The sequence below is a fragment of the Saimiri boliviensis genome, chromosome 2 (genome assembly GCF_048565385.1).
Source record: "Saimiri boliviensis isolate mSaiBol1 chromosome 2, mSaiBol1.pri, whole genome shotgun sequence".
NCBI lineage: Eukaryota > Metazoa > Chordata > Mammalia > Primates > Cebidae > Saimiri > Saimiri boliviensis.
Window position 1 is genome coordinate 58486135 of NC_133450.1, and position 13605 is coordinate 58499739.

A 13605-nucleotide genomic window follows, 5' to 3' on the forward strand; every position below is an offset into this window, starting at 1 on the left:
AATGATTAGCTTTAATTCAATCCTTCATTTTTAAGAATTTAAGCAAAGTAGAAAGTATTTAGAGCTATATGACAAGAAATAGAGAAGTAACTTGAATCTAGTGTTTGCTTTCCCTTTCCTAATTGTAACTGAATATAATAAATGTTCACACTCTAACAGGATAATCTAGCTGGTATTCCTCATTTTGCACATGAGGACAAACAGGTTCACAAAGTTAAGTGATTTGCCTGCCATAGGACATGTCTTTTGCTTCCCAGCTCAGTGACATTTCCCTCTTTACTACAGCTCTAATTTCCATACTTTTTTTTCTGTTTTGTTAAACTGCCTTTTTCTTTGTGACATATGGAAACAATGAATTCAAAATTTATTTTTCTCTGTGTATAAGAACTTCAAAAAAGTCTTACTTAGCATAAGTTGCCAAATAAAAAGCAAGATCAATGGGAAAAACTCAAGACTAAATCCTATTTTAAATGGTAACAAAAATTAAAATTAATCATTTAAAAATTTTTGATATAGAAAAAAATTTTCTATTCTTTAATCTCCCTTTTGAGTGATATATTTAAATAGATGACTCATTCTAAGCATTAAATCCTCTTTGCATAACATAAGAGTTTACATTCTGAAGAAGGGAAAGAGTATAATTTAAGAGAAATAATCACAGAAAAGAAAAGAATCCCTGGCTTTGGTTTGCACTGTGATTCATGATCCCAAATACATACAATTCTTTAAACTCTATTTTTCTGTAAGAACTGTATACACTTATTTACAAAGTCGAGTTAAAAACTCTTACATGTAAAACTGGATGTAACAGAAACAATAAAAATTATTCAATATAAAGAGTATTTTAAGTAACACAGGTCTTAAAAGTTTCTTTTTCAAACTTATTTATAAATAAACTCCAAGAATGAGTCAGGTCTTTCTCTAAACCATAAACCTCCAAGCCCAGGTGCCAGTCCATCCCATATATCTTCTTCCCAAAGGAGGAGACCGTGAGAATGCAGTTTAAGTGAGCTTGTTCACAGGTCTGTCGTACTTACCAACACTGAAAACATGTAAAGAATAAATTTAAATCTCAGATGCAGGTAAAAGCATTTTCTGCCCTAAGCTGCTTCTCTAAATTCAGGATATATGTCTATATACAAAAAGATAAAAATCTCTCAAATTATTAATTGGGTAATAAATTTATTTACACTTATTTTTGAGCTATAAATTATAGAACATACATATCTCTCTTCTACTTACCTACTAAGATATAAAGATGTGAAACTCTCTGGTTTAGATATTTAAAATAAAATTCTAAAATAACCAGTCTTGTGAGAAAATGTAAAATGGAGATATCGATGCTTCTAAGGCTTTGTGTAACTAGCATTCATTTAAATAAGTCTATTCAGAGTTGTCTTTTCAGATTGTCAGATTAAACAAACCCTACAGCATTTGCAGCAAACCCATAATTACAGATTATTATGGCATACAAAAGCAGCAAGACATAAAAAGCTGCTGCAATTCACTGCACTGTAATAGAACACGCAGAGGAAGTTAATTTTGGCAAATGCTTTAAATATTAGCTTTGCATAATAAGTACAGGTGAAACTATAATTAGGACAGAATGAATCCTTTGGAGCCTCCTTTCACTCTGACCCAGCAAATGATGACTTTTTGCTAATAAGACTACTGCCATTTGACAAAAAGCCAACTTTACTACCTTGCTTTATTCTTTAGTAAATTTAATAATTACAGCTACTCCTGCCAATAGTTCTCAAATCAGACTTGTTCAATCCAATGCTGAGCTTATTAAGGACACTCAATGTTTAGAATTCTTTGGCCAAAAAAGTACTCGAAGATGATGAAGTATGTGTTAGACAAGGGTACAATGATCACTAATTTTCACATTAAAAAACACCCAGAGCATGTAGTCACTACACACCAGAGAATCATGTACTGTTAGCTCACAGCTGTTCCTAAAAGGTCCTATATTTATCTGGTCCTTAAAACCTTTGAGGAAGTCCAAAGGGAACAACTTGATACATTTAGAGACTAGTACTGTACAGCATATTTGATATCAATATTAAGCTAATCTATTTACATCTTTTCCTTTGCTTCTTTTACGGTGACTGTTTGATATTGGTGCAGTGAATTTTGTACAAAATCTGAAATTAAAACTTCCTCTGACATAAGCAAATTTTATTGCTTTTTTCAAGAAACATATTCTATACTGTCTTGAATAAAAACTTTGCCATTTTATACCTTAAACATGCAAAGGTCAAACTAGCATTTTCGCATAACCATATTTTTAAGTAAAATAAACATGGTATTTCATTATGTGAAATCTAAAAATATAATTTTAAATTGCTTGTATAAATTTTGTCCCTTTTTTGTTGTCGTTGCTTTATTATACTGCCTACCTCTTTCACATTTGAGAAACAATGTAAATCTTATATTCCTATTTCAATCATGTATTTATGTTCTAGACAAACTATCTGTACCTCAAGGTCAACCCAAAACCCTAGCTCCACTTCCTGGACCTTTAAGTTCACATTTTCACTTTCATTGCATGCCATCAATCCATTACCATGGACACATCTTAGATGTTTCATTCATTTGTAACTGTTCTACCTTTAAAAATCAAACTTCCTTACTAGCCCACTCTTTGACTGTAACCTCCTAGTGTAGTGACTTCCCAATTGTGTTTTGTAGAGTTCTTGGAGAAGACCCTTAGAGACAGACATGAAAGAAGCTGGTAGGACCCCACGACTCCACTCTTCTGTGGTTCTATTTTTAAAAGTTTTCCAAATTGAGCTTCCTTATAAAATTTATTTGAAAAGCTTCTGCTACCTAAAGAAATGTTTTAAAAATAATTGTCCTAATATATCAGTGATGCTCTCAGTGGTTCTCAACTGTGGCTGCATATTAGTCACATGCAGAGCTTTAAACAATCTCAGCAAATCCCTGATTAATTTATCAAAATCTCTATGGACAGGAATGGAATATCGGTATTCTAATATGCAGCCAAGGCTGACAACCACTGTTCTAACTTCTTATTATCAACCACATCTACTTTCTGACTCACGAGGTCACTCTATTTTCTCCCAACTTACTAGCCACTTCCTGGCAGTTTGATCCTTATCAAGCCTAGGTTCTATGGCTAAGCCACATACCAATATTCTGAAATCCACAGTTCCTTTGTATTTCGCACTCATCTTACTAACTGTTGATAGGTGTAACCAAAACTCTTTGGGGTTTTTTTTTTTCTATTGGGCCCTCAGTAACTTCTGTCAATTATCTTAATTACTTAAATCTTCCTCTTCTTTCTGGTCTCAGAAGAAGGGCTAATACAAGCACCTATACTTCCTAGCTCATCCTCTCAAGGACTTCACTCTGTTAATAATACCCTTCCCACTTGCTTACTTCTCAGCTTATAAATAAGTTCAACTCTCTTTATCCCTAAAACTCTTTTAACCCTAAATCATCCTTAGCTTGCCTACAATTTTATTGCATTTTTGTTTCCTTTATTTTTAAAGTCAAGCTTCCTTAGAGAATACTTTCCATGGATGATTCCACTGTCTTATTTCCTGCTTGCTCCTCAAACCACAGTCACTGATTCTGCTTACTTCTCTGGTGAAACTAAAGCAGATACATTTGTCAGTACTTCTGTACGTGACCTCTCTATCATTTAACACTGTTGGCTAAACTTTTAAAAGCTTTCACCTCTTTTGGTTTCTGAGAAATTACTCTCTCATGGTTTTCCTTCCTTTTCAACGTTTTCTTCTCAGAACCCACACATGTAAATATATATTCCTAACAAGGATCTCTCTGCTAAGATCTAGATTTGTATATACAACTAACTGTCCATGAGATGTTTTCACATGAATATCTAATAGGTCCCCCAAACTAAACCATTTTCAACTGTCCTACTAATTTTCCCTCCCAAATCTGTACTTTCTCTAATATTCTTTACTAAAATTATTCTAGTTTGAGGAAAATCTAACCAATCTCCAAGTCAGAAACCTACCTTAGATTTCTCTTCTCTTTACAAAAGCCTTTTACTTCATGTCCTAAATATGTATCAAGTTCATCTTGCTCTTCCATTCCTACTACCATTCTTCAGCAACTCAACAAAAAATTTAGTTTAACCCTTCAGCAACTCTTGCTTAACCTATTGCTGCCCAAATCAATCTAATATATCAAGAGTCAGCAAACTTTTTCTATAAAGGGACAGATTATAAATATTTTTGGTTTTGTGAGCCATGTGATCTCTACTGTTACTCAATACTGGTGCCGTTATACAAAAGTAGCCATAATGACAATATGGATGATGTTAGGCATGGGCCATAATTTACCAACTCCTATAAATTACTATTGTTAAAAATGCTCTTAATATAAATTGTATCATGTATCTCCCTTTCTTAAAACCCTTCATCAATTTTGGGTTCCTCTAGTTTACCTCTACATCTTGTATCTACTTCTGTTTTTATATTCCTATAATATTATAATATTATTTGCTTCTATTAGATCGTTCTATCAGAGAGAGAATGCTCTGAATGTAGAAGCAATGTGGCTTAAAAATGTTACTGAGTTATCTAGGTACTAAGTAAGATTGTGCAAAGGGCTTTACATATATTATCTCACTTAGTGCTTAAAACAACCTTAGAGGAAACTAATATCTACATTTTACAAATAAGAAAACATACTCAGCCATTGAGAGTCAAAATTCAAGTCAGACTCCAAAGCTACATTTTTTATTCTATATAAATTCCATGATATATAAAATATCAAAAAGAACTTCTAAGAATAACTTAGCCAGAAGTACATGTTGAGTAACCCTAATATGAAAATCTGAAATCCAAAAATTCCGAGCATTGATATGATGCTCAAAGGAAATGCTCATCAGAGCAATTCAGATTTTGGATTTTCAGATTAGGGATGCTCAGCTGGTAAGTATAATACAAATATTTCAAAATGTGAAAAAAGCCAAAATCTTTTAACATTTCTGGTCCTATGCATTTTCAGATTAGGAATAAAAGGAATGTCAATATGTAATATTAGTAATTGTGCATGTGAAGTTATTTCTTTAATAATGAACTTGTGCTATATATACATAATTAGATAAACAACTACAAAGTAAGATATACTCTCCTTCTCCAACATTTCCACCCATGGCCTCAAGTTATACCTTGAGAGAACCCAAGCAACAATATTGTCCTGAAGAGAATTCATGTTACCTTCTGTTACTGGCTGGAGTTTAGAAGATCGTTCTGAGTCAGGAGAGTGCAGTGGTTCAGGCTCTTTCAGACTTTCCAAATTCATAAAGGGATCATAATCTACAGATGCCAAATCAGAGAGGCTCATGGGAAAATATCTTGGATTGCTAAAACACTGAGCTCCATAAACACACCCATGTAAAACCTGAAAATACAGGGGAAAAAAACCACCAAGTCTTACTTTAAATAAATAAGTAAATAAAAGTTAGAGAAGGATAAAATTCAATTGGTAACACAAGAGCTTGGCAAAAATTTAAAATATTTTAAAACATCAGGCTGGGCATGGTGGCTCACGCCTGTAATCCCAGCACTTTGGGAGGCCGAGGTAGGTGGATCACCTGAGGTCAGAAGTTTGAGACCAGCCTGGCCAACATGGCGAAACCCCCTGTCTACTAAAAATACAAAAATTAGCCAGGTGTGCTGGTGGGCACCTGGAATCCAGCTACTTGGGAAGTTGAGGCAGGATATTTGCATAAACCCAGGAGGCAGAGGTTGCAGTGAGCCGAGATTGCACCACTGCACTCCAGCATGGGTGACGGGAGTGAAACTCCATTTCAAAAAAAGAAAAAAAAATCAAGGTAAAATTTAATACATCTTGAAAAGAATGAATGAAATTTAATGTTACTCATATGTAACAATGATCTAATTCCTCTCAAAATTTTGCAATGAAACAACAGTGTCTTGTAGGAAGTACTTTTAAATTACCCTTAGGTACTATAAGCTAAATCTGTGTTCTCAGAAATTTTCTAGCTCTAAAACAATAAAAATGTTATACTCAGAAATGTTATTTAATTTTTAAAAACTCTTGGTTACCAAGTAAATAATAAAGCAAGGAAGTTTACCTTATAAATGCAGTTGAGAACAGATTTTTCTGTTTTATCACTTTCTGCTCCCGTAGCATGAAATGGTTGGAGCAGTGTCTTTAGAGGTAAGGCCATGATCCAGTCCAGAAGGCAGAGAAGTAAAGATACTACCAACTGTAACAACAATAGAATCATTATAATTGTACCCTCATAAAATATACATTTCTTAATTATTCATCTTATTCTTGAGTTTCCAAAATTTGTTTCTGGAATCATCAACCCTAAGTTCCACTATTAAGATTTACCTAAATCTAACTGATTTTAAGATACTGTATTTGAACATTATTGTGGCTTTCTCTTTCATATGTCAAGGCAAACACAACAAAACATTAAGCATAATAAAAACAGAAATGTTAAAATTAAATTAATATAAAAGCAGCAAGGTTAAAAGACAACAGATATCAATTAACTAAACTTATTTCATTGCACAAGGAATGGAACAAAAATGGAAGTCTATATGTAATATAATCACTTCCACTTTCCTTTTCTAACTTAACATCTCACTGACTATCCTGCCAGAAAGACTACCTTAAGTACTTTTTGAAATTGTTACTCATTTTACTAAATGAACCTTTCCACTGAACACATTTTTTTTTTTTTAAAGAGACAGAGTCTCACTATGTTGCCTAGGCTGGCCTTGAACTCTTGGGCTCAGGCAATATTCCAGCCTCAAATTTCCAAGTAGCTGAGACTACAGATGCACACCATCATTCCTGGATGGACACTTTTAAACTAACAGATGCTATAAACAGAACACTTTTTATAAAAAGAAGTGAAATAAAATAGCAGAATCCATTGTATTAAAGAATCACAAATAGTGCCATGAAAATGACAATGAAATAGCAACAAGAGACCTGCTAATCTTTAAAGACAAACTCTCCAACTCAAGTAATGCTAGTCTACATTTCCCAACATTATCTTCCAAAAAAAAAAACAATAAGGAACAATAAGACAGGCCAATAAAACCTCACAAAACCAATAGCTTCTGTATTATCAGAAGACAGAGAACACCCAAACTTCAAATTATCTATTATTTTAATTTTTAATTTTAATTTTTGATACAGTCTTGCTCTGTTACCCAGGCTGGAGTGCAGTGGCGTGATCTCAGCTCACTGCAACCTTCACTTCCTGGGTATAAGTAATTCTTGTGCCTCAGTCGCCTAAGTAACTGGGATTATAGGCATGCACCACCACACCCGGCTAATTTTTGTATTTTTAGGAGAGACAAGGTATTGCCATTTGGCCAGCCTGGTCTCAAACTCCTAGCCTCAAGTGATCTGTCTGCCTTGGCCTCTCAAAGTGCTCAGATTATAGGCATGAGCCTCAAATTATCTCTAAGTAGAAAAATACACAGGAAGGCCCAGCATCTTTCTCCCATTGCAGGTTTTCATAAAAAGCAAGGGTAGTTTGGGAAAAACTGTGAAAGAGAGAAGATGAGAACTTGCTGTGAATCTAAGACTGATCCAAAACCATGCCAGAAAGAAAAAGTTCACCCTAAGTGTGAAAATATTTTAAAAGTATATTGGGAGATCAGAGTAGTCAGTAGAAAGAAAGGATGTAGAAGTACACACAAGAAAGGTAATGCTTACGGGGAGAAGACAAACAAATCCAGACTGCAAAGACTACAATAAATACCTAACTCTTCAATGCCCACACACCGATGAACATCGACAAATATCAAGACCATCCAGGAAAACATGACTCACCAAATAAATTAAATAAGGCACCAATGACCAATCCCAGAGAGACAGAGATATATGACCTTTCTGACAGAGATTCAAAATGGCTGTTTTGAAGAAGCCCAACGAAATTAGAGATAATACAGAGAAGAAATTCAGAATCCTATCAGATACATTTAACAAAGAGATTAAAATAACTAAAAATAATCACGCAGAAATTCTGGAGCTGAAAAATGCAACTAATATACTGAAGAATGCATCTGCGTTCTTTAATAAACAAAATGGATCAAACAGAAGAAAGAATTAGTGAGACTGAAGACAGTCTATTTGAAAACACAGTCAGAGAAGACAGAAAAAAGAAGGAAAAAAGAATAAAGCACACATATAAGACCTAGAAAAGAGCATCAAATGGGCAAATCTAGAGTTCTTGGCCTTAAAGAGGAGATAGACAGTTTGGGATATAAAGTTTATTAAAAGGGACAAAAACAGAGAACTTCCCAAACCCAGAGAATGATATGAACACTCAAATACAAGCAAGTTATAGAACATTAAACATTTTTAATCCAAATATGACTACCTTAAGACATTTAATAATCAAACGCTCAAAGGTCAAGGATAAAAAAGGGTTCATAAAACCACCAAGATAAAAGAAATAAATAACATACAATGGAGCTCTAATACATTTGGAAGCAGACTCCTCAGTGGAAATCTTACAGGCCAGGAGAGGATGGTATGACATATTTAAAGTGCTAAAGGAAAAAACAAACATTATAAAATAATATATCCAGTGAAAATATATTCTTTGAGCATACAGAAGAAACACAGACTTTTCCAGACAAACAAAAGCTGAGATACTTCATCAATATCAGATCTGTCCCACAGAAATACTAAAGGCAATTCTTCAATCTGAATGAAAAGAAAGTTAATGAGCAATGAGAAATTATCTGAAGGTCCAAAACTCACTGGTGATAGTAAATAAACAGAAAACCACAGAACTATCATAACACTGTAATGGTGGTATACAAGCTACTAATATCTTAAGGAGAAAGACAAAAAGATGAACCAATAAAAAATAATAACTACAACTTTTCAAAAGATGGACAGTAAAATAAAATATAAAGAATAAAAAGCTAAAAGACGGGATATAAAGTTAACATGTACAGTTGTTATTAATTTTCTTTTTGCTTGTTTGTTTATGCAGTCAGGGTCAAGTTGTCATTAGTTTAAAATAATGGGTTATAAGATATTACTTGCAAGCCTCATGGTAATTTCAAATATAAACACATACAATGGATACACAAAAAATAAAAAGCAAGAAACTATAACATACTACTAGAGAAAATCACTTTCACTAAAAGGAAAACAGGAAGGAAGGAAAGAAAGACAAGAAGCCTGCAAAACAGCAAGAAAACAAATAACAAAGTAGAAGAAGTAAGTACCTACTTCTCAACAGTACCACTGAGGCTGGGCACAGTGGCTCACATTGTAACCCTAACAGTTTGGGAGGCTGAGGTGGGAGGATCACCTGAGGTCAGGAGTTTGAGACCAGCCTGGCCAGCATGGTGAAAGCCTGTTTCTACTAAAAATACACAAATTAGCCAGGTGTGGTGGTATGTGCTTGTAGTCCCAGATACTTGGAAGGCTGAGGCAGTAGAATCATTTGAACCTAGGAGGCAGAGGTTGCAGTGAGCTGAGATTGCACTACTACATTCCAGCCTGGGTCACAGAGCAAGTTTCAAAAATAGTAACAAATGAATAAAAAATAAAAACCACTGAATGTAAATGGACTAAACTCCCCAATCAAAAGAGAGAATGGCTGAATGGATTAAAAAAATAAAATTCAATGATCTGTTGCCTACAAGAAACACACTTTGCTTGTAAATACGAACAAACACTGAAAATAAAGGGATGAAGAGGATGTTCTATGCAAATGGAAACCAAAAAAGCAGTAGTTATACTTGTATCAGACAAAATAGATTTCAAGACAAAAAAGGTCTTTATATAATGGTAAAGGAGTTACTTCAGCAAGAGGATAAAACAATTATAAATATACACGCACCTAACACTGGAGTATCCTGAAATTTAAAGCAAATATTAAAGCTACAGAGAGATAGATGCCAACACAATAATAGCTGAAGACTTAAACACCCCACTTTTGACACTGGACATTTCATCCAGACAGAAAATCAACAGAGACTTAAATCAATTGGACTCAATGTGCTGTACAGACCAAATGGACCTAATAGATATTTATAAAATAATTCATTCAATGGCTCTGGAATGCACATTCTTCTCCTCAGGACATGCAACATTCTCAAGGATAAACCATATGTTAGGCCAAAAAATAAGTCTTAACAAATTTTTAAAAATTGAAATAATATTAAGTATCTTTTCTGACCCCAATGGAATAAAACTAGAAATCAAAAGTAAGAGGAAGTTTGGAAACTATACAAACACTTAGAAATTAAACAATATCTTCCTGAATGACCTGTGGGTTGATGAGATTAACAAAGAAACTGAAAAATTTCTAGAAACAAATGATAAATGGAAACACAACATACCCCTATGGGATACAGTGAAAGCAGTTATAAGACGGAAATTTATAGCTAGAAGCACCTACATCAGAAAAACAGGAAAACTTCAGACAAACAACCTAACATGCATCTTAAAGAACCAGAAAAGCAAAAGCAAACCAAACCCAAAGTAAGCAGAAGAAAAACAATAAAGATTAGAGCAGAAAAAAATAAAACTGAAATGGTAAAAATACAAAAGATCAATGAAACGAAAAATTGGTAAATGAAACAAAAAATTGACTTTTTAAAAAAGAGAAACAAAATTGAAAAATCCTTAGCCACTGAGAAGAAAAGAAAGAAAACTCAAAATCAGATATGAAAGAGGAGACATTAAAAACTGATATAGCAGACATTCAAAGATCAAGAGAGAGGCCACCATGAGCAACTATATGCCAATAAATTCAAAAACCTAGAAGAAATTGATTAATTTATAGACATAAACAACCTATTAAGATTGAACCATGAAGAAATGCAAAACCTGAACAGATCAATAACATATAATGAGATTTAAGCTGGAATAAAAAGCCTCCCACCAAAGAAAGGCCCAGGACCCAATGGTTTCATTTGCTGAATTCTACCAAACATTTAAAGAACTAATACCAATCCTTCTGAAACTATTATGAAAAATAGAGGAGGAAGTATTTCTAAACTCATTCTATGATGCCAGTATTACCCTGATACCAAAACAAAAGACATCAGAAAAAAGAAAACTACAGGCCAATATTCCTGATGAACAGTGACACAAAAAATCCTCAAGAAAATACTGGCAAACTGAATTCAACAATACATTAGAAAAATCGCTCATCACGACCAAGAGAGATTTATCCCAAGGATTCAAGGATGGTTCAACATACACAAATTAATCAATGTGATACATTTTATCAACAAAATGAAGGACAAAAACCGTATGATCATTTCAGTTGATGCTGAAAAAGCATCTGACAAAATTCAATGAACGCCTCACCATCTCCCTCCCCCAAAAACTGGGGAGGAACATACCTCAACATAATAAAAACCATATATGACAAACCCACAGCTAGTATCATACTGAATGGGGAGAAACTGAAATCCTTTCCTCTAAGATCTAGAACAAGACAATGATGTCCACTTTAACCACTATTATTTGACACAGTACTGGAAGTCCTAGCTGGAGCAAGCAGACAAGAGAAAGAAATAAGGGGTATGCAAATTGGAAAAGAAGACATCAAATTATCCTTGTTTGCAGATGATATGATCTTATATTTGGAAAGACCTAAAGACTCTAATAAAAAAATGATTAGAATGGATAAAGTCAAATTCAGTAAAGTTGCAGGATACAAAATCAATATACAAAAATCAGTAGCATTTCTATGTGTCAACAGAGAACAATCTGAAAAAGAAATCAAGAAAGTAATCTCATTTACAATAGCTACAAATGAAATTAAATAGGAATTAATCTAAGAAGTGAAAGATCTCTACAACAAAAACTGCAAAACACTGATGAAAGAAATTGAAAAAGACACAAAACAATGAAAAGCTATTCCATGTCTATGTATTAAAAGAATCATTATTTTCAATAATCATGACCATACTAAAGAAAATCTATAGGTTCAATGAAATCCCTATCAAAATGCCAATGGCACTCTTTATAGAAACAGAACAAACAATCCTAAAATTCATATGGAACAATAAAAGACCCAGAACAGTCAAAGATGTCCTGAGCAAATTGAACAAAAGTGGAAGAACTGCATTAGCTGACTTCAAATAATACTACAGAGCTATAATAACCAAAACAGTATGGTACTGGAATAAAAATTGACACACAGACTAATGGAACAATATACTGAACCCAGGAACAAATCATACATCTACAGTGAACTCATTTTAAACAAAGGTAAATAACATATATTATGGAAAGGCCAGTCTCTTCACTAAATGGTACTGAGATAACCGGTTATCCATATGCAGAGGAAAAAAACTAGACCCCTAAATCTTGCCATATATAAAAATTAAATCAAAAAGCATTAGAGACTAAAATCTAAGACCTCAAATTATGAAACTACTAGAAGAAAACATTGGGGAAACTCTTGAAGACATTGGACTGGGAGGATTTTTAAGAGTAATACCTTACAGGCAACCAAAGAAAAAATGAACAAATGGGATCACATTAAGTTAAAGAGCTTCTGCACAGCAAAGTAAATGGTCAACAAAGTGAAGAGACAACCCACAGCATAGGAGAAAACATTTACAAAGTATCCATCTGACAAGGGATTAATAACCAGAATATATAAAGAACTCAAACAATACAACAGAAAAAATTCTAATCATTTGATTTTAAAATGGTCAGAAGATCTGAATAGCCATTTCTCAAAAGAAGATAAAAAAGGCAAACAAGCATATGAAAAGATGCTCAACATCATCAGAGAAATGCAAATCCAAACTATTAAATACAATGAAATATAATCTCACCCCAGTTAAAATGGGTTTTATCCAAAAGACAGGCAATAAATGCTGGCAAGGATGTGAAGAAAGAGGAACCCTTGTACACTGTTGGTAGGAATGTATGTTAGTACAACTATTATGGAGAACAGTTTGGAGGCTCCTCAAAAAAACTAAAAAAAGACAACTACCATACAAGCCAGTAATCCCACTGCTAGGTACATATCCAAACAAAAGGAAATTAGTGCATCTAACAGATACCTGCACTCTCATGTTTACTGCAGTACTACTCACAATAGCCAAGATTTGGGAGCAGCCTAAGTGTCCATCAACAGAAGAATGGATAAAGAAAATGTGGTACATATACAAAATGGAGTACCATTCAGCCATAAAAAAGAATGATCCTGTCATTTGCAACAAGATAGATTATGTTAAGTGAAATAAGTCAGGCACAGAAAGACAAACACTGTTGAGAGCTAACAATTAAACTCACAGAGATAGAGAGTAGAATGATGATTACTACTACAGGCTGGGAAGGGCAATGGGGGGTTGGGGGCAAGTGGGGATGGTTAAAGGGTTCTAAAAATAGAATGAATAAAATCTAGTATTTGCTAGCAAAACAGAGTGACTACAGTAAAAAATAACTATACTGTACATTTAAAAATAACTAAAAAACTATAACTGGATTGTTTCATAACACACAGAAAGGATAAGTGTTTGAGGTGAAGGATACCCCATTTACCCTGATGTATTATGCACTGTGGGTCTGTGTTAAAAAAAAAAGCCTATGCACTCCATAAATACATAAATCTAC

At 33.7% G+C, this 13605-nt stretch overlaps 1 protein-coding gene across 14 annotated transcripts in view; it reads right to left on the reverse strand.

Moving 5' to 3' along the window:
* Positions 1 to 13605, reverse strand: part of RALGAPA1 (Ral GTPase activating protein catalytic subunit alpha 1) — a 282216-nt gene that overhangs the window by 86156 nt on the left and 182455 nt on the right. For all 14 annotated transcript variants that reach the window (XR_012516229.1, XM_074393365.1, XM_074393366.1 and 11 more), the window contains 2 exons: positions 6101 to 6235; positions 5220 to 5403 (listed from right to left, as the gene is read on the reverse strand). Coding sequence is in view for 13 of the 14 variants with exons in the window: in XM_074393365.1 (XP_074249466.1) it covers positions 5220 to 5403; positions 6101 to 6235 (319 nt within the window). In the remaining variant the exon portion in view is untranslated. The remainder of the gene's footprint in view (positions 1 to 5219; positions 5404 to 6100; positions 6236 to 13605) is intronic.